Consider the following 21,677-nt stretch of genomic DNA (forward strand, 5'->3'; position numbering starts at 1 on the left):
CACAGGTTTGTGTCAGAGCTTCAGTGTCAGCGACAATGTTGGATGTCGATTGCATTAGCATAAATGCCACCATTACTGTTTAACATTGTACGTTTTTAATTTTCCACTCATGCGTTTTTATTATACAAAGTCAAGAATGAACTGTACATCTATGTACAAGTTACTTCCAACAAGTTGAGTGGAGCCCATGGCGAAGAAGAAAAACACAGAGTTCATGGACCTTACAAAAAAATCTGAGTAATATCTTAAGACTTTGGGTCAACATAATTGAATAGATCCCAAAATTTGGTTTTAACCATTAAAGCAGCTACAAGACAGGTGGATATTTACCCACAAAAAAAATAAAAATAAAAAGCTGCCCCCAGACTTTGCATCATTTCTTTAGGCAAGCAGTAACCCTTCAAGTTCCTCAAAAGTGCTGTTAATTCCACACACCTGGATCACATTGTACACTCTTCTTCATAATTTGCATGAAATGGTACAAATGAGACTATTTACAGTAAATACCCAAGTCCACATACAGTACATGTACTTTCAATCCAGGGTCACAAGTGAGATATTACTAATGATACACTTGGATAACAGAACAACGTACAAACATGTATTATTAATAATTACATGTTTAGCTCTTTCCTAAAAGATGACATAATCCGATACAGATATGCTTTGTATACGTCCCTTTGATTCAACATGAACATGAAGGCACTGGTGAGGGAACAGGTGAGCTCAACCGTCATGAGATGATGATTATTTACACCGGGACGGACGCTCTCTTCCTCCATCACTCCTCGCCCTGCCTCCACTTTTGAGACTCCTCCTGGCGGGCATCGGGGTGAATCTGGTTCCTCATGCCGCCCAAGACGTTGGAGGTGGCTTCCGTGGCCATGATGAGGGGCTTGACCACGGCGGGCGGCAACTGACGGAGAACCCCGCCCACCGCTCCGGTCATGCCGCGTTGTTCGTGTTCCCGGGTGGCCGTGTCGTAGATGGTCAGCGCCGTGTCTGTGATCCCCTGGCGAGGATGACGACAATTTGGCGTGACGAGAACGGCGCTGGCGCGCGAGTACGCGTCCTTGTTTGTTTACCTCTTTCACTACTGTGTAGGCTTTGGCCACACCTTCTCTCAGGTCAACCGGCTGATGAGCCAGTCCGTAGTGCGAGAACCGTTTTACCCTCTTTGAGTCTCTCTCGTTCGCTACCGGAGACACCATGTCATAAGCCGTCTCTGCTGCTGCCTAACAAAACAAAAACAAAAACAAAACAAAACAAAACAAAACATACAACTCATTATTTTTCTGGATTTACATTGCATGACAGTCAAAAATATCAGATTTTGACCATGGAAAAATGACGTTTACCTGGATGGTCCGCACCATCCTGTTGGTAAGCTCCAGGGCGGCCATAGCTGTGGATGTTCCGAAGGAGGCGGTGCCGCGCTGGAAGCCGCGCACGATGCGACCGTCCTTCCTGTACTGCTCGATTGGGAGCCACACCAAGTCCCGAAATCCCTGAACTGAACACAACATTTATGCACTGCATGGGAAATGCATTCACAAGGTATCAATTAGTGTAAGTGGTGCGCTCGAGCCAACAGCTTTCATTAATTCCAACAACAAGCGAATGGAAGCACACACACACAAGCAATAGAAGGTGATATTTACCCAGCTGGACCAGCGAGTGAATGGGCCCCACACCACCCAGCAGGCCTGGAAGCTGGTTTTTCTTGATGTCGTTAAGCCACTCATTAATTGCATAGGAAAAGAGCTTATCCACACCTAATAAACTACAAAACAGTCCCGGGGGGGTGGGGGTGGGGGGGTCAACACATAAAAGAGAATTACAGTAGTCAGGTAGCATGTTATGGCTTGCACTTTTAAAATTTGACTTTTTTTTTTTTTTTTTATTTACTTTAAAAATGGTCATCCTTTGCACTCTGCTATAATGTGGCCAACCAATAACCAAATACATAAATAGGTAAGAAAGTGACTAATAATGGATTTAAAAAACAAACAATTGATTTAAAAAACAAACAAGTAATTAGAAAAATAATACATTTATTTTGTATAGCGTTTTTGAAGTTACTCAAAGACGCTTCACAGAAAGTCACAAAAAAAAAAGATAAATCAGTTCATTCATAAACATTCATAAAACTAAACATTAAACATTAAAAGCAAGTAAGAAATCAATTAACAAATCAAGTAAATATTATACCAAATTATGCCTCTTCTCGTACCGACATTTTTTTAGTTTTTTTTTGTAACTGCTTGAGTTAAAAAAAAAATTAAATCAATTCAATTCAATTGTTTTCCAAAGTAAAAGCAGGTATTTGCAAATTTGTAAATATTTTGACTCCACACAAAAATAATCAAATGGCTTTCATGATGGACTACAAAAATCTGACAATATTTACTGCTGAAAGGCAGAAATGTATGACGGCGTATTAGGGCCATATACATATACTGTGCATTTTTTTCTTAGAGTGGGGGTAATACTCCGAGAAAAAATGTACAAGAAAAACCCTTGTATATTTGCAACATTATATCAGAGTACGTTATGTGTATTTTTTGCAAGTTTGATTTTTTTTTCTTGCAAATCTGTGAGTTTATTTCTTGTAAATTTATGAGGGGTTTCTTTTTCTCACAAATTTGCCACTTCATAATGTTGCAAATTTGCAAGTTTATTTCTTGTAAATTTGTGAGTTTTTTCTCGGATATTACCACCTCTAAATAAAATATTTATACGTGGCCCTAATATGACGCCATAGAAATGCCAAACACTGGACAATTTTAAATTACACAATGTCTCTCAACTATCGATTTTTTCTCAAAAATAATTATTGATTAATTTAATAAACGTTTTGTTGTCAATTAGTTGTTGCAATTATAATCTGAAAAAAAAAAAAAAAAAAAAAAAAACATACATACCCTTGACGGTAGCACAACTGTCTCAGTTTGAGCTCAGAACAGTTCAGCTGTGTCAAGCCGATAATGATCCCTGAAAATGTTCCCTGAGAGAAAAACAGTGAATGGTGATCAGTCAACTAATAGTGAGCGGAATGAAAATGAAATCAAAGCCTGGTTTAAGAGGTCAGTACCTGCTCCAATGAGACATGTTTTCCATGATAATCCAAGCGAATGGGAACCTCAGAGGTGAATCTGAACTCCCTGTAGCACAATAACAAAAAAGTCAATTAGAAGACTGTGTCAAGTCCTTTTGATCCTTTTTTTTTTTTGATTTATTGAATCAATCTGGCAGCAACCTAAAGAATATGGGCTGGTCGGAGAACAAAGCGGTCGATGTGTCACTGTCACCGGCCTCATCCCGGGCACACGCGGAGAAACCGTTTTGGCTCAAATGTCTCTGTGCAGGCACCGAGATGATGGGTGCTGGGCCCTGGCTGGGGCCAGCATGCTTGGAGAAGCTGCATGAGATCTCTGGGGCGGAGGCTTTCTTCATGGACATGCTCACTGTGGCGAGATGAAACGCTTTGGTCAGGCAATTAGAACGTAATCTGGAGGAGCCGATTGATGATGAAGCTCAATCATTTACCATCTTGGCTTGGTGGGGAGAAAAACTCCACTTCTGTGGAAAGACTAGTGAAGAAGTCTTTCAGGAAGAAGAGAGCATCCTGCAAAGAAATAGAACAAAGGACTATCTTGTTTGCTATTTTTTTTGTCATTTCAGCACGCAAAACCAAAAACAAACATGCTTTACCTGGTCAATATTGAGGCGCAGAGGCATGAGGGAAACCCGTAAGCAGCACTCTTGTGGAGCCTGGCCGGACTCAGGACACATGTGCAGCGCCTTAACCGTCAACTAAGCGCCAGAAAGCAGGAAGTTACCAAACACCGCCAGGTGAAACCACGTGCTGCTTTCCCTCACCATGTTAGAATGAGCCTTGCGAGGCATTTCTTTGCTGCTGTACAAGTAGAGGAACTTGTTCATCTGGGAGCTCGCCAGCCTGTCTCGGATCTCCAAGTCTTGGACAACAAACACCTGGCGAGATACCGGCTGATCTGCTGGAGATCCGGAGGCCTCCTGGTCATGCGGGTACACCTCGTGTTGAAATCTCACCTGAGGGTGAAAACAGGGTGGTCAATGGCTCAGGAAAAAAACAAGATGAACTCTTTTACTGCCACACGTTATCAAAAAATAAAAAACAAAACCTCCACAGTGCGAGCCGATTCCGAGCATTTTAACTCATCTTTGAAGGCAAACAGAATATTATGTGCTGTTACTTCATATACTATGTGGGTACCAAATGAAAGATCGCATTCCATTCTTTCATTAGAAAAAGAAGTATGTTTCTTCCTTATTCCGTTCTTTAATAATCACCATTTCAAAATAGGTAATTTGAGTAACTCTGAGTGAAAATTGAAAGGATAAGGAGAAAACATACTTTTTCCCCCCCTCCACAACAGTGACTTTAACACTAATATTTTTTTGTTTAGCAACACTCTGTGAATTACGTTTAATGTGACAAAGGGTTTGATCATTCACGTCATCCTTGAAAACGTTCTATTTCGTCAGATTTCATCAGATTCCGTCATGTTTCATTGTAATTCCATTCACCGGCAGCCCGTTGAAAATACATAAAATGCTGCCATCTGCTGGCCATAGTTAGTGTTTTTGATTCAACAACTCCATTGATCAGCAGCGCTGCACTTCGATGTTGCACTTCCCATTGATAATAAAAAAAAAAAAAAAAAACATCAACAAAAAAAAAAACAGTTGACGTCATTTTACGTTTATGGCGGCATACATCGCAATTTTACTAATCGTTATGAAACGTTTTTGGCGCTCAAAGAGTTAAAATGTGACAAAAATTAATCAGCCACCTTATGATATTCATAATAATTAGGTTTATAAATTAGTTTTACCTTCCTGAAGAAGAAAAGAAGTAAAAAAAAATAATAATAATAATAATAATAATTACTTTGCTGAGTTGGATTTCCATCAGGACATCAGGGTTTCTTCCTTTTCCACCTCCAGTGCGTCCGGAAACTCTGGCCTGCCGAACTGGTGTTTGGGAGGGGGAACTGTGGGGAGTAGTCCTGAATTGCAAAGGAAAGGGGATATTTACAAATCGTACACAGTTACCACAAACATTCTTAACTCACCCCCGGCTTCTAGCAGGAGAAGCTGTGAACGTTACACGGCCAAAATCTTTTCCACCGTAAAGGTGCCACACGATGGAGATCTCCTTGATAAGGTAACGCACCTCCGGGATGGGAAAATTCAAGGCCCCGCGACTGGAGTCGCTTCCGTCCAGAGGCTGACTGAAGTGATCGTATCTGATTTGCACCGGCTCCGAGGTCAGCAGCTTTATGACGGGCTCCTGATCCACATCCTGAAACACATTTTAACACTTACAAAGCTTTGTGGAGAAAGATTGAGCTGCTCAAATGAGGTACCATAAGTTATGATCATTTATCAAAAGCTTAAGTTATTATCATTTATAAAAAAAACAAATAGAAACACTATAATCATGTAAGTTCCTTTTGGACCAAACATAATTTATAATAATATATAGTTATTATAATATATATTTATTTATGTATGTTGGTAAAAACTTGAAGTTGGAGTACTGCATGTGCACTGTGGAGTAGGACGATCATTTATTTTTTGGTATAAAACAAGCATTTAAGACAATAACATTCTTTGAAACCGTATAATTATGTAAGTTCCTTTTAAACAAAATGTATTAAATTAGTTATTTAAAAATTTTAAAAAGGTGCAAAGTATAATTAAACAACTAAAAATTTGCATTAATATTTTATTTTTATGATTATGCTGATTTTGTAAATATGGAATGTACCGGTAGTAATAATTGAAATTGTAATTGAATTTTGATTAATTGCACAGCCCAAGTATCACTTTGAACAATTATTTTACAGAACTGTCTCCGAAAATTAGAATATTGTGATAAAGTTCATTATTTTCTGTGATGCAATTAAATAAGCAAAAATGTCATACATTCTGGATTCATTACAAATCAACTGAAATATCGCAAGCCTTTTATTGTTTTATTATTGCTGATTAGAGCATTTTTTTTACTTGGTCTGAGGAAATATTCTAATATTTTGAGATAGGATACTTGAGTTTTCTTAAGCTGTAAGACATAATCAGCAATATTGAAATAATAAAAGGCTTGCAATATTGATTTTTAATGAAACCAGAATGTATGGCATTTTTGCTTATTTAATTGCATTACAGAAAATAATGGACTTTATCCCAATATTCTAATTTTCTGAGATAGTCCTGTATATGGCTGCACATCCAAAGTACATCACGCTATGACACAAACAACAGTTACTGACCTCTGCCTTGGAACTGGGCGTCTCCAGAATACAAAAGTCATCAGTCTCCGGTGCCAGGCTGGGAACAGGAGTGATGAGAGGAGAGTGGAGGATGGGGCACGTGGGGCTGACATCCTGGACGGAATTCCCAGTCTCATCTGGGAACAGGAACAAGTCAGAGCGAGGGGCCTCATGATCACGTTTCCTCTCCTCTTGGGTACCTGCAAATTTGATTGAATATGAACAGTATGGTAAGGGGGAAAAAAGTGCAAAGAGAGAATCACTGGGAACCAAAACGTTACAATTTTGTTGTAGCACAGGAGCTGGCTGCCCATCAGTCTCCTCCATCGCTTCGCTCATCAGATCCTGCAAAATCTGCTGCTCAGTCTCAGCTAGCAGTGGAGTCTGAGCGACCAGCCGGCTGGGAAGCTCTGCCTGTCCAAACAGACACTTGGACTAAGCATCCTGAACAGTTTTAGGATTGTTGTGCAATTTGGTCATGAATGGCTGAAGTTGAGGTTGACTTCCCTTTTCACAATAAAAACGTACATACTATTTATACTTCCCTCCACCAATGAATGGTGCCGCTGCTAACCTTATTTTTTTGTGTAGCGCTGGTTTGCTTGGCCTCTGGCTCTGCAGGAGGCAGCAAATCCCCATAGCTGGCAATGTACTGGATTAGGTTCATGAGGGCAGCACAGGAGTCGGCGCATGTTCTGATGTGGATGACGTCACTCGAGCACCGGAGCTCAAACCTCGGCTCAGACTATCGACAACACAAGAAAGTGAGTGAAAATGCGAGGTCAATTTCAAGTCTTTTGGGAACGTCCCGCCTACCAGTTTCCCATCCACGCCAGGTTTGACAGCCGTGATTCGCAGTTCCAGAGTTCCCATGTCCACCACTTGGACGTAGTCTGGCACCAAAACAATAAGCGTGGGTTAAAAAACCTGTGAAACATTCCTTTCATCGAGGGCTGACTTACCGCGTGCTAAATTGACAGAGACGGCGTTACACTTCTCCGAGAGGAACAGAGCGGCTTCATCCAAAATGATCCTGGAACAGAGTCACTGGTTTCACTCCTCTGCAGTAACACAACCTTGGATTTCATCATCATAGTCATGTCATACCTGAGCGTTGATGAAGAGTGGTCAAGAGACACGCTGCTAGAGATGCTAAATGTTTCGACCACAAGCAGCGATCTTAGAGGTAAATAAAAAGGCCTGTCCAAAGATAAACACATGCCACGTTAAATACAGAGAAAGAGACAGAAACACGCATGCCAACCTAAAGATACTTGATTTGGCAAGTAGTACCAACCAGGTCTCCTTTACCTGTAGTCAAGAGAACAGTTCCATAAATGTAGATGTAGGGTGCTGACAGACGCGGGAGGAGCGTAACCCAACACCGGCTCATCGGAAACATTCAAAAAGTCAACCATCTGGTGCAAAGAGATTGGTCTTTGGTTTTGACCTGTATACATTTTTTGTCAATTTAATATGAGAGAGAGTAGAGTGGCTCCCAACCTGATCATACCACCCCAGGTTGGGAGGAACCACTCTGTGCTGGACTGTTGCTCCTCTCACTCCAACAGCAACCAAAAACTCCTGTGTGCAAGAATGAATCACAATTGCAAATGTCGTCATTCAAGGCCAAATACGGCCTACCACATAATTTTGAGGACCACCAGAGCTTGACAGACGCATGAATGTCTTAAAATAAATGTCTATACTATGGAATTATATTAAGAGTACATTACAGTAATATTATAATCAGTGGTAAAATTAAGTGTGCGCCTCTAAGTTTTTGAATATAGAAGATGCATGGTAAGTAAAAGCACAATTCTAATTCCGATATTCCAATTATAATCAAGCTGATGATTGTCCATTGCTCACCACTAATCTCTCATATCGTATGTCAGTTTCGTGACCCACCTGGAGGCATCCTGGCTACAGGAATATACAATCAACACCTGCAGATTCGCATATTCACAGATTTTTTTTTCCAATATTTTTTTCCCCCCGGATCCTATCCCCTCGGAATGTCTGTCCTTACATTAGTCACCCCTGCTACATTCTGCTTTGAATCCAGTCAACACTTTTTTTTTTTTTTGCAATTCACGTTCATTTGAAATGCATCAACACCAAAAAGCTCACTGGTGTGACCAGTCGGAAATCAATGTGGCCTACCTTAACGCTGCGCTCGGCATTCTGTGACGAGATCTTGACAGCGACCGACACCATGCTGCGGGCCTCCAAGCCAATACCTTCTGAGGGAGTAGATGATCTCTCAGGGGATGATTCTGATTGGTAAATGGTCGGTTCCAGCCAGTGTGGATGTGACCTGAATGGCAGCTTGATGTCTGACGAGGTGGTCACTCCATCGACAAGTCCTATATACATGAAGAAAAAAAATGGAATTCAGTTCATTAATACAGCTACAATTAAGTGCAATATTCATCAGCGCAGGTGGTTACCTTGATGATACATGGAACTATTGGTTGTGTGGAAGCAGACATAGTGTTGGTCTTTAAAGCCTTCATGTTGCGTAACACTGAACAGCACTGCGTTTTTCACCTCCAGCCAGAATTCCCCGTGTTTGTTTTTCAGTAGTGTTTTATCCTCCTTCTAGAAAAAAAAAAAAAAGATCCAAACAACTTGTGACGAAAGGAATTTTTAAGGAAGACAATCGATGTACCTGAGCGTTAGTTTGAAGTGCAACCAAACCGTGGTTGACACTGATAATGGCGGAGAACAGGCTCTGGGAGCCCTTATTCTGAATTTTGGCCTTTTTCTTCTTGTGAGATCGCAGCCCTCGATCAGAAGAGGCAGAGCAGTAGTGCATGTACTCCTCATCTGAACCACTGCTATCTTCTGCAAGCAGAGCACAAGAGATGTCCTCCTGCGTTTCACACTTAAATTTCGAGTCTGTAAACATGAGCAACAGTTTTATCCGTCTCACCCTCAGGCCCAGTCGAGCGAAACTGGGTGAAGCTGTCCTTCGTGTAAGTGTTGATCAACTGACTGGCGACAGAGAGGCCAACACCATATGGCATGCTTTCGACTGTTTCCACAGGCGAAGGAGCAGTGGGCTCCCACAGTAGGAGGTCGTTATTTATCCTGGGAATATAGTGGGGAAAAAACACTTTACATCTTATATATGGTTAAAACAGAAATTATTCTACCTTCTCAGTTCATGATTTCTCTATTAGTTCAACCAGTTACTTTGCGAAGAGACAAGCATTTACACTGACGATATCGTGCAATAAAAAGTATGATTTTGTTTATTTTTCAAAATAGCAGGGCGATGACTGCTGTCATGTCATTCATATACGGTACATAATCTGGGGATTGTTATGAGGATGTGAGATATAGTCCTTAACTCATTTGCTCCCAAAAATGCATAAATATGTTATATTTTAAATGTCCCAAAGACGTATTTATACGTTTGTTTATGCTAGAGCATACATAAGGCTTTGATGCAGCCTCTCAACTTCAAAGAACGGTTGAAGAAATTGTAGTTATTACACAAACGGTCAGCAGGTGGCAGCAGAGTAAAGGAGTTCAGCCAGGACCATGTTGGAAAAAAAAGCTCAATTACTCGAAATTCTAAATAGATTTGTGAAAAATGATGAAACTTAGCTACATTCTCATGCTTATTGATGCAAAACGTAAACAGATAGAAAATACTTTTTTTCCTGATGAAACAAGAGACTTTAATCTTTTTTTTGGTAGGTTCCACGTTTTTATAGCACAAGAACACAATATTCTGTGGGCCTTGCAAAATCAGTCAAAATCCAGTAAAACAGCCGGGAGTGAAGGGGATTGCTATTGTGAAAATGTCTGTGAGTGAATGAGTTAATTATGCTTTTTCTCCCCCTTTTGACATCTCTTTGTATTCTGTTTGCATTTTTTAATTACTTACCTGTTGTGTAGTTTTTCATAAAATGCTTTACTGGGTAAAGCTAATTGCACATTGGGGAAACACAGCTCAAGGACAAAACGAGAATTGTTCATGCTTTTCTCTTGGAACTCTGTCATCTCAGCAACATCACCTGGTATGACCATCTGGAATTGAAAAAAAAAAAGTTTTGAAATATAAACATCTGCTCAACTGTGTGTGTATATACACAAAGTGGTAATATTGATGCAATTTTCAACTTTTGAGGCACTTACTTCTTCATTCTCATACATAACTCTCCGGGAAGAAAAAGGTGATGGCTCTGGTTTCCCAAAGTCACAAACATCCTTTAGTGAATGGGCCGCCCCCTCCTCCTCTTCCTCCTCAAGGAAATTGTCCTCGGTGCCTTCTTCATCCTCGGCCGTCACGCGTTCAAGTATCGAGTGCACCGCAGTGGGGTTCATTTTCAACACAACCCTGGTGGGAGAAGTGTGTCGTCAGTGGGAGATGACGGCAAACAGAAAAACCGACAAGGATTTTGAGGTCAAACATACCGTGGCCAATCAAATTTCACACTTTCAGATGTTGTCATGTCTCCGTCCATGGTGTGGGACACTCTGAGGAACCTGGCAGCTGGTTGGTCGAGCTCCTCCTGGAACCTGCCTATGGAAAGAAAAACGGCAAAACAGTTCAGGGAGCATGATATGGAAACTTCCCAAACTTTTGACTTCATTATACCAATTAGCTCCCTGAAGGTGAGCTCCATCTTGGTTTGATCTGGCGTGCTGCCACCCCTAAATTCGGTTTTAAATTCCACATCTTCCAGCTCCAGGTACAGCACTTCTTTCTGCAAAGACTTTTTAAACCAGGGACCTCTCTCCTGATCGGAGCGAAGATCGGGAATGGGAAACCGGACTGCGAGGCCCAGTATTGGGGCATTAACGGTCAGTGACACGTGACAGTTGGAAGGTGTGTGGCTGTCATCGAGAAAAACCTCTGCGAAGGCCTTATGCTGCAGAAAATACACACAAACATGTATATTACTGAGAATAATCATGAAACAAAAGGCAATCACTACTAATCAAGTCAAGATGTAGCCACGTGGCAATTAGTTAATCATTATCAGGCATGAACTAATAGATCACAACAGTGTGACCACTTGCACAATCTACTGACATCCAATACAGAGCAGAATCTAGAATTCTGTCTTTACAAAGATTAGAGCTGCCAGAGGTATACATTTAACACTGTTTCAATGTGGTATGCAGTTTATGGGTGTACCTACGTTTTTGTTTACCTCATGTTATATTAGCAGTGGGGTCAAATGTTCTGCCTTATCAATTTAAAGGGAAGTCAACCCAGAATTTTTCTTTACAATAATATGTTTTGTATGTGCCTCCACTAGTGTAAACTTGATATTCTGATTAATATTGAACAAGTGGAATATGAGTTAAGCAGCAAAATCCGTCCATTTTTTATTAATATCGGGGGGCATCTGAAAATGGCATTACAGTTGCTCAGGACACAGGTAACAACCAATCACGGCTCAGCTTCCGAGCCAGCTCTTCAGGCAAGTGACAAAACGACCGCCTTCTAAGATGGATAGCAACAGGTTGATTTTGCGGCTTAACTTACATTCCACAAATAGTTTAATACCAACACCGCATCAAAAGTTAAACTTCACATAATCGACTGTAGATTTTCATTCTCTTCAGAAATTACCAAGCTGACATGCTTATTGTAGGACGTGTACATGTGTGAGGTCATCAACTCCGTGGTGGCCAGCTTCTGAGGCTGAAGTACTGAATTGAGACGGTCCACGATACTGATGTCGAGCTCGGAGCGCACAGGGCCCAGCTCGACCTGCATGTCAGCTTTCCTGGGGATGGTGCTGAGTCGTGCCTGGCCACCCTGCAGATGTAAATAGCAGCCTAAGCTCACACTCAGAAAAAGAGTGCGGTACATGGAAATAAATGTGACTACCAAATGTGAAGGTTGCTTTTTTTCTTTTTGCATTTATTTACCTGGGGGCCTCTGCGCTCAGTCTGTTTGTAAAGCAGGTGAAAGCAGGTACTAAGTGGTGCTTTGCCACTGGCTGCAGTGCTAAAGGTCAGGAGCTGAGTTGTGACAGAGAAATGTGTTAGTGCCGTGCTGTAGTGTTAATTTTGTCTGCCATTTTTAAATTTAGTCTCAGTTCTAGTCAAATTTCACAGTTAGTCCACCTCATCCCATTTTTAGTCAACTATAAATCGCATATCTTAGTCTTATTTTAGTGCAAGAAAACAATTTTAGCCGTCTAATTTTAGTCAACAATAACTAATCTTTTAGTGTAGTTTTAGTCAGGACAACCATTTTACCCCTGTATATGTATTTTTTGTCAGCAATTATATTGATCGTTTTTCGATCGAAAACTATTTCATATAAAATTTTCTCATCTTTTTGATGAAAAGCAACTTCACACACAATTACAGTAGCTACTATGGCTCCATGCTATGAGCTAGTAAGTTAGCCTCCATTAGTTAGCAGTCAAATTAACATTATTGTTGAAAGTTGGAACGTTAGTGCCGTTGGATTAATGTTAAATTATAACTATAATTTACTTTTTTTTTTTTTTTTTTTTTTAATCTTCAACATGAATCCACCTCCTGTCTGTCCCATGTGTTTGCGCTGTGTCACATGACAGTGTCACAGACGTGACAGATTAGCAGGGACAAGATTTTACAAAATCACAATTTCCGTCTAGTTGTTAGTCATAACTACATTGTCCATAGATTTTAGTCTAGTTTTTATTAAAGGTGTATTCAAGGATCTTTTGTCTCTCCGTCTTCCGGGTGGATCATCTTAACAATTGGTTCTCGATCCCGTCAATCAATCTGCCGTAACGGCCTCGTGCGTGCTCGTTCTTACCTGAGCATGCGCACGCGCCCCCGCGGACGAGCAGGAGAGCTGGTAGGATGTCTCCCATGCGCATTTTTTTTAAAACCGTGACAAACGGACATTTGGCTTCTACTTTTTGAGAAGATCCTTGAATACACCATTAAGTGAAGGACATTTTCGTCTCCGTCTTAATTAGTCGATGAAAATGCGGATCAATTTAGTCCCACTTATTGTTTATTAATGATAGTTATTGTCTAGTCTAGTTTTAGTCAGATGAAAAATGTGCGTTGACAAAATTGTTTGTGTTGACAAAATTCACACTATCGTGCTTGTGAATCCACCAAAGAATGCATGCAGAGGATGTGCTGAACTCCGCGTTGCGTCGCTGACCTCAGTGTACTGAATGCCTCTCTGAGAGCCGCCGGTGATGCTCTCTGAAGGGAACAGACACTCCAGCAACTCCATCTGATCAATGGAGACGTCGGTGCTAAAAGTCCGTAGGCTGGTTCCCTGACAGTGCTCATAGATTATCTTGAGACCTTGGCCCACAAACCTGCAGATGTAGCAACATGTCACCCTGAGATTTGTAAACCCTCGTTCTGAAAATGACCTCTAGTGAACATTGGAGACACATACCTGAGGTGATCTTGGGGGCAGGCGTGATTAAAGACTGATCGAGACTGAAGGAAGGCGGCGGGGTTGAGGTGGCTAGGGCCCAACATGCTGAAGAAGTGCACAGCCATCGGGCCCAGCGGAGTAGGGGAAGCATCGAGGGGTGGTAGCGGGTCAATGTGGAGGACTGACACTGCCAGACTGCTCAGCGTCAAACTTAACACCAGCTCTGGCCTTGACTCGTCATCGTGGGTTTTGGAATGATGTGCTGAAAGCGAACACGATCATCAGGATGACTCAATTTCATCATCACACTAACATACACACTCACAAGTTTGTCGTAACAATGTTTGAGGGAGTTGTGAGTCTCGGGACTTTCCGGGAGTCTGTTTACGTCTTTGTCGTGGTACGTCCATGTAATCGTCCCACACAGCCTAACACCATAAAAACACATTGACTCAGATGAAAAAGGCAGAAGTTAATTAGCACGTATACACTCACAACTAAAATCAGTAAGTGGTTGTGATTTTGTCCACGTATGTGACAAGCTTGCATTAGAATTTGCTTTTTTGCTTTCTAATTGAGTTACACATGTTGGACTTACTGTTATGTTTCCTGACGGCGATTCTCCCGGAGAGGCAGAGTAGTTGCTATTGAGTGACAAGTCCAAATCTACAGTAGGTGGTTCCCCCAAAGGAGGGAGGGACGACAAGCTGTGGGACATGTCCATGTCAGCCATGGAGAAGAAGACGTCATCTACTCCGACCATAGGTTTGTTTACAGAATGAAAAAAAAAAAAATAAAAAAAAAAAGAATAATCTTTCAATATAATGTCTGACACTTGACGTCATTCTTAAAAGAACTATACAGTGGAAGCAGAAAAATTGAATGCTTGTTGGGTCAGTCAAAAAAAAATGTATCTCACATCAGAGAAATTGAAAATCCAATTTGATTAAAAATGGTAAATTGAGCGCACTTGCGTTGCATTTTAGCTACACCAAACGGTCTCCAAAATTAGCACTTTAAAATGCATCATTCATTCACTTACTTGGATTGTACCTCGTCATAGGAAGGCCAAAAGCCCAGATTTGAACCGTCAGCCTCTGCACTATGAGGCGGATGTGCTAACCAGTCAACAACCAAGCTGAAAATACCCTTTACGAGCTTAATGGAAAATAGTTTAAGTAAAAAAATGTGATAACAAATAATAATGCGATTACTTCGCGAAAGAAATGTAATCGCTTGATAGCACTAATATAAAAGTCCTCTCCAAAAGTATTGGAACGACACCTGCATCTCCTTTGTTTTTGTTGTATACAGAAAACAGTTGGGTCTCAGATCAAAAGATGAATATGAGAAAAAAAAAGTTCAAAATTCCAGCTTGGGTGAAACCTAAAGCCAGAAACAAGCACTAATGTTTCCGCAATCAATCTGAAAGGCAACATCTGAGCAACTACAATCATTCACAACCAGACTACTGACTTGGTTAACACATCTGTTGCAAAATATAAAAACACATACTATTTTAAAGATAGCAATAGTTTGTCGAGTGGATTATTTCAATTTCAGCAGAAAAATAAAAGAATGTGTTGGACATTAGCTGTAGAGTATAGTGTCAAGTCAAACCTCGACAAGAGACAGTTCGGGTCGTTTGGCTCTCAAAAAGTTCAGCTTCTGCTCCTGCCATTACAGTGTCCTTCTTGAGACAGCGGTTTAGTTCCATGTGGAGTCTGTACTCATCCTCCTGCTGCATGGGTCGACTCTTTCTGTCCTTGGCCCATTCCTGTGCACCTTCATGCAAAAGCAAACAAATGCTCAGAAAGTTAGTGATGCTGCGGGTCTGTTACAGTTACTAACAGGAACTCACGTTCAAAGGAGAACGCTGCGAACAAGTCCAGAAGTAGATGAACTTGACGTGGTGAGAGCAAAATCAGCAGCGTGTCAATGTGCCCGGCAACATCCAGCTGACAGACAAAGAAAGATTACTGGCCTATAAATATCAATACCAGAATCTAATTCATATACAACACAGATTTATTGAATTACCTTTGCTCCAGGCATGGCTATGTTGTTTTTCAGTGTGAGGGACAGTTCAATTTTACCACAGAGACTCCCAACCTGCACGGGTTGAAAAGGTACTGTCGAGGATACAGTCTCTGTGAACTGCGGATGAGGCTCGCAAATGATTTTTGGATTCCAGCTGGGAGAGAGTTTTGGCTCGGTTTCCTGTTAAAAATGTTTATATATATAAAAAAAATAATAATAATAAAAAAATAAATAAAAAAAAGGCATTTATTGACTGGCTCCAGGTGCATGCAACTAGTTTAACCAGAATCTGAAAAGACAAACCGTTGGAAGTGGTGAAGTTTTAAAACCAGCTCGAGACAAATCAGTGAACTCGTCCCAAAATACAGTGATGCCTTCCATTTGTAGTTTTTTATGTGCAAATGTGATTGGTTGATGCACATTCACACTTGGGCTCTCCTCTCCAGTTTCATCTGAATAATAAATCCTGGATATAAAAGCGTTACAAAGTTAGAAACTAAAACAGATGACTCTGTCATAACTTAAGTCAAGAAATTCTTCGATCCTGTACGCAGAACCTTGGAGGAACCATATTTGGTAACTTACTAAAATAGATGGCACATGACGCACTATGAAAGAGCAGAATCCAATTATTACTATTACAGCTATTCGTTGTGTTAAATTTCTGCACCCCCTTAAATATTATTAATGTCGTAATTAACAATATTTATTTTTTTAAACCATTTATTTCAATAATTTTAATTTATTCGGAGATAAAACATTGATTAAAAAACAATTTCACAAGCAACTATTTTATGAAATAATTGATTCAATAAATTAATTGTACAGTAGATAATAAAAGTAACAATTTTAACACTTTATTCTAGCCTTGCCTATCTGTTCGTTTTAAAAATGTGGCACTTGAGCACAAGAATTCGCTAACTCTTGCATAAGGTGTTATTTATTTATATTAATGAAAGTTTTTTAAAGATTATTTATAATTGGCTTTGTATTTAGGAAGAAGATAATGCTTGGCAGATTCCGGCCACAATTGTTGTTATATACGTGTCCCAACTTACTTGCTGATTCGAACCTCAAGAGCAATTCCAGTTTTGGAATTTTCTGGAACGTGTTCAACCCTCAAAACTGTATCCAAAAATGTCACTTTAACTCTTCTCAGAACTACATGGGAGACAATTTAAATAATTACTTGATGCATCTTCCCACTCGTCAACCCAAGTCCCCGAGGCTTCCTCAGCAAATCACGTACCCGTTTCTATTGTTTCGGCAAACTTCTCCAGGCCTTCAAATGGCTGGAAGCTCTCTCCAGTATCATCTGAGAGCTTCTGGCTCAGACACTCTTTGGCGAGTTGCATGCTGCTCGTCATGAAACTGGACCAGTACATGGGCTCGGAGCCAGATGCTGGGAAAAATTACACAAAGTTTTTAGATAGAGCAATGAATGAAAACAAAATGTCATGCCTTTCTCAACTTTCAGCGCTCTAAATCCTGCTTACCTACTCTTGGCCTTGGTCTAAACACCATCTCCAAACCTTTGACCTCAAGGGCACAGTTGTCATGCAGCAAGGCTGCCCATGGGACGGTTAGAGAAATAGTTTGGATGAAACCCGCAATAATCTCAAAGGGAGCATCAGCCGTCTCTAGGAGCTCATTGAGTGACTGAAAGGCAACATTTGTGAACGTCAATTCTAGCCAATGCTGATTTGTGTGTTTATTGAATTTCTTAATTGAACATACCCACTTATCCAGAGGTACTTGTGCCAGTGACCCAGTACCTTGGTAGAGATCTAAACTGAGCTGATCCAAACTCAACTTTTCCTGCAGAAAATTGCCAAGGTACCGATGCAAGAGGTAACGACAGGCCCGCTTCTTAATGGACTCGGAAAATGGCCAAGGCATCTTGACTCAGTGTGCATACGTAAGTACAGTGCAAAGATAAAAGCAAGGTCTTTTAAAGCTCTTCGGCTTAAAACGTTTTTGTGCGGATGACTGTTAGGAATGAATCAGTTGTGCCATCCAGTCCACTGAAAGAAATCAAAACACATTAATTTTGACATCCTTCACATCACATCCCACGATGACGGAAGATATGATGGCACTTAAAGATGTGTGAAGGCGGGGCTCTGACTCCAGTTTCCTGCACAAAATAAACACACGGAGTGCTTTGATGCACAATGTTTACGTCACACTGATAAATAACTTCAAAGACATCGGGTAGCCCTAAAGACACGCGACCGTTATAATAGCTCATCTAGCGTAAAGGGAGCAGACGCACTTTCAAAATATCTTTTAGCATGCCGACATGTATACTGCCAGTCATTTGCTGCGTTCAGCAGAGCTGTCACGACAGGCGACAAAGGCATGTCAATTGCTAACCAGTCAGCCGGGCTAACGAGTGACCAAGCTGGCTAGCATATCACCGTATTAAGTACAGTCAACGTTATTAAGCCGGCTAACATGTTGCTAAGGTTGAACCACCACACTCGCTGGTTAGTTACTTGAAAAGCTAAAAACCGCCATAGGTCTAATTATTAACCGTAGCATGTCAGAACAGTGTCAATAAGTAACGTATGTAAACAAATGGGGCGTGCAAGTATACCAAATGAATGAGCAGAGTTGGATACAATAGCGTGGCTATTAAATTACCGTCTAAATGCGTTGTTTACAAACACTCTCATGACTCCGCACCAACTGAGCCTTCACACTATTCCGGATCGTTGATGCTAGGTTGACGCAGCAGACGGGACAAAGTAAACCTACGATCCCAAAACGTCTTCTACGATTGGTCTGTGCTACTTTCAATCAATCCAGTAAGCCAATTGAATGTTTGTATCGCAGTAAAATCCCGCCTTTCTAAATTTCCAACCAATAGATTTCTTCCAGTTGAAACTAACCTTACTATTATGGGGTGGGACTAGCTCAGCTGCGTCATAACATGGCGATGTCACGTACGGCACACTTACTTTATCCACTTTTTTAACGTAATTAGTTAGATACAAACTCGGACATTTAAAAATACGGTACTTATACGTAACATAGTTGTTTTAGTTAGCCACAAAGTAGCGTCTCGACGGGTTTACATCAACCGTCAGCTAACCCGCCCCCACGAAGAGCTCACTGTGGGCTGGAAGCTTCCACGGGAGAACAGCACACCCATTTAGGTGAGAAAAATGCACGCATGTTTATTTATTATTTTTTTAAATCACAAATACGTGTTCCATGGCCATTCGATTGTAATGAAACAACAAATGTCATACCTTCATGTGCTGCACGATGCAAACGCACTAATTACTCGTGGCCTACGTTTTGCGTGGGTTTGTTTGCTGAACGCTCAAGACGCGAGAAACGACGCAAAAAGTGTCACTTTAAATCTTATAGTATAGACGGTTATTAATTTAACGATTGTTACTGAAACGTTTGAAGTTAAGTTTAAATAGTATTTATCATGTGCATTAGACTCTTATGTTGCATTCCAGTAACCTCGTAAATCGGAACACTCTGTTGGAATGACGTCACAACACCCGAGTTGCTTGAAAGCAGGACACTGCATCTAAAAATAGCAATAAAGAAAAAAAATGTTAAAAATATATCTAATGTAGCAAAGAGAGAAAAGGTAGTTTTAAAAAAGTCAAGGTTTCCAATAACTGCTAATACTGGCTGTCTCCGTCAGTGGCACGATAACATACGGATGCCTTTTTTTGCGCTGATGATTTAAGTTAATGGTCCTAAAAAAATACAATTTCAAAAATGGCGCCAGTGGGTATTCATTAGCCCCAAGTACTACATGTATAGCCCATGAGTCAGCTATTGCTATTTGTGACAAGGCCACCCCGAATAATGTGATGGCCCAGAAAATGATTTTTGTTTGGACTAGCAGCAGGTATGCAGGAAATACTGTACACACAAGTGGGCCAAGACAAGAGGCAACTCCTTTCCACATATGTTGGCTGCTTCCCCAAAACAAATAAAAACACAATGAAGTGTTATTCAACACTCTACACAAGTGTATAATTAACATGCATAACTGTAGATACAGTAGCACTTTCTTTTAAATGCGATGACACCAGATGTTTGAGAGGTCATAGTTCTCGTCTTGTGCAGCAGCGTTTTTCGATTTTGCTGACACTGCAGTGAGTCATTGTGTACGTGTGTCTGTGATACGAGGAATGGAAGTAGACTGCCAGCCCGAGGACCCCATGGTGTCTGCGTTCGAAGACGAATGCGTCGAGCTGTGCGACGTCAAGGACATGAGACTGGAGGCGGACGCCGTCGTCAACGACGTCCTTTTCGCTGTGGCTCAAATGCACGTGTCCAAAAACCTCAACAATTCATCAGACGTGGCTTATATCAACGTGGAGACTCGAGAAGGCAACCGCTATTGTCTGGAGCTCACAGAAGCAGGACTGAGGGTGGGGAAAGCTTTCTAATGCACATGTGTCAAGATCCGGTCCTCGAGGGCCAGAGTCCTGCATGTTGAGGTTTCTCTCCTCCATACGCACCTGATTCAATGATCAAGATAATTATCAGGCTCCTGCAGAGCTTGCTGATGAATATGAATCAGGTGTGTTGAAAGTGGGAAACCTCCAAAACCTGCAGGACTGCGGCCCTGCGGCTTTTACACTTCAATATTTTTATTATTATTAAATACTTAAACCGCTACCAAACCCATCTTCCTTTTCCAGAGACGTGCTATTCATGTCGGGTTTGGATGTGGATACAGAGACCACACTAATCCAATATTTATACAACTAAAAACTTTCAAATGTAATGAATTGATGTTTTCTGTCTTAAAATAATATATAAAAGGCCATCATGATCATCAGCTTACCAATTAACATGCAAATCATTTTTTTTTAAGAGAATGTGAGTACAAATTAAGATGAACAGATATTTTCCCAGACCAAAAAATGAACAACGTATGGCAAAATAAATCTTTTTTTTTCTTTTTTTTTGTATAAAAGCACAATTAGTGGAAAAACATATAGCACAAGGTCATGCTGTTGAATTTTGTTTTGTTTTGTTTACCTTTTAAGAATTTTTACTGCTTGCTGTCGTTTATTTTGTGTAAAATTTGTGTGTGTTGATCAGGGGCAGATAAGTTTCACTTCTTTCTGTCCCCTTTCATTTCTTTTTTTAATAATGAAATAAAATATTGAATTGAATATTTCTCCTGTCCAAACAGGTGGTGGGCTATGCTTTTAACAAAGTGGACGAGGACCTGAGCACTCAGTACCACGAGACCGTTTATTCGCTTCTGGACACGCTGAGTCCAGGCTACAGGGAAGCTTTTGGGAACGCTCTACTCGAGCGGCTCGAAAGTCTCAAGCAAAATGGACAGTGACAACAAAGCAGGTCTCTTTAAAATGAGCAAAAAAAAAACGTAACGTCCACCTGCCGCTATAATAAGGGGTACCCTGCCCTATCAATTCTGCTTTGTTCCTTATCATCCATTGACTTGTTAGTTCATTCCTGACTGGCTGCACAAGAATTCTTCATCTTTTGTACTCATTGCAATGCAAATCTGACTGATGCTGTGACCTGGCGACTGATAATGCGTTCAACTTCCCCAAAGTAGTTCAAGGGCCCAAAGCGGAATCTCCTTCCTCGTTCCACAAATATTCTGCCTTAATGACCGTTTGGTTAGAGAAGTACAACATACCTCGTTATCTATTTTTATTTACACAAGATAGAAAAGGCATGTCAAATGGTAACAAAGCTAGTTGTAGATTTCTTCTGTTGACCTACAGTATAATACAGCACAATGCAGTGAATGGTGCTTTGGCTTTCAGTGTTTTTTTTGTTTCTAGTTTGTGTATTTTTTTGTTTGTTTCAGAATTCAAATGCTGATTCAGGATGTTTCATCTTGTCCCAGTTTCTTGCTGCTGGCCTTTGAGCTGACCAATACAAGTTTCTCAAATAATGCCTTGTGGGCTTTTTTCCTGCAT

General features: G+C 40.7%; 2 protein-coding genes across 3 annotated transcripts; one reads left to right on the plus strand and one right to left on the minus strand.

The window, feature by feature from the left end:
* Positions 1–78: 78 nt before the first annotated feature.
* atg2b (autophagy related 2B) lies at positions 79–18,908 on the minus strand. 2 transcript variants are annotated; one of them, XM_077538060.1, is made up of 43 exons: positions 18,379–18,908; positions 17,470–17,869; positions 17,229–17,391; positions 16,982–17,134; positions 16,791–16,893; positions 16,036–16,198; positions 15,733–15,912; positions 15,554–15,650; positions 15,313–15,477; positions 14,291–14,442; positions 14,018–14,120; positions 13,711–13,954; positions 13,465–13,627; positions 12,222–12,314; positions 11,920–12,108; positions 10,936–11,209; positions 10,752–10,860; positions 10,473–10,674; positions 10,222–10,364; positions 9,259–9,416; positions 8,995–9,167; positions 8,774–8,924; positions 8,487–8,689; positions 7,824–7,904; positions 7,632–7,738; positions 7,428–7,520; positions 7,283–7,353; positions 7,137–7,213; positions 6,895–7,065; positions 6,602–6,734; positions 6,321–6,520; positions 5,121–5,350; positions 4,937–5,054; positions 3,883–4,074; positions 3,715–3,816; positions 3,550–3,628; positions 3,260–3,467; positions 3,095–3,164; positions 2,925–3,007; positions 1,662–1,783; positions 1,359–1,513; positions 1,086–1,235; positions 79–1,012 (listed from the first exon to the last, which is right to left on the minus strand). In XM_077538060.1, exons 2-43 carry the CDS (start codon positions 17,629–17,631, stop codon positions 782–784), a joined length of 6,216 nt encoding a protein of 2,071 aa, XP_077394186.1. In that variant the 5' UTR covers positions 17,632–17,869; positions 18,379–18,908; the 3' UTR covers positions 79–781. The 2 variants fall into 2 exon arrangements, with proteins under 2 accessions (XP_077394186.1, XP_077394185.1); XM_077538059.1 differs by having other exon boundaries at positions 8,995–9,170; positions 18,379–18,907.
* Positions 18,571–21,652, plus strand: gskip (gsk3b interacting protein). The gene is made up of 3 exons (XM_077538062.1): positions 18,571–18,893; positions 19,897–20,141; positions 20,915–21,652. Exons 2-3 carry the CDS (start codon positions 19,899–19,901, stop codon positions 21,071–21,073), a joined length of 402 nt encoding a protein of 133 aa, XP_077394188.1. The 5' UTR covers positions 18,571–18,893; positions 19,897–19,898; the 3' UTR covers positions 21,074–21,652.
* The last annotated feature ends 25 nt before the right edge of the window (positions 21,653–21,677 follow it).

This window comes from Festucalex cinctus, chromosome 12, assembly GCF_051991245.1.
Source record: "Festucalex cinctus isolate MCC-2025b chromosome 12, RoL_Fcin_1.0, whole genome shotgun sequence".
NCBI lineage: Eukaryota > Metazoa > Chordata > Actinopteri > Syngnathiformes > Syngnathidae > Festucalex > Festucalex cinctus.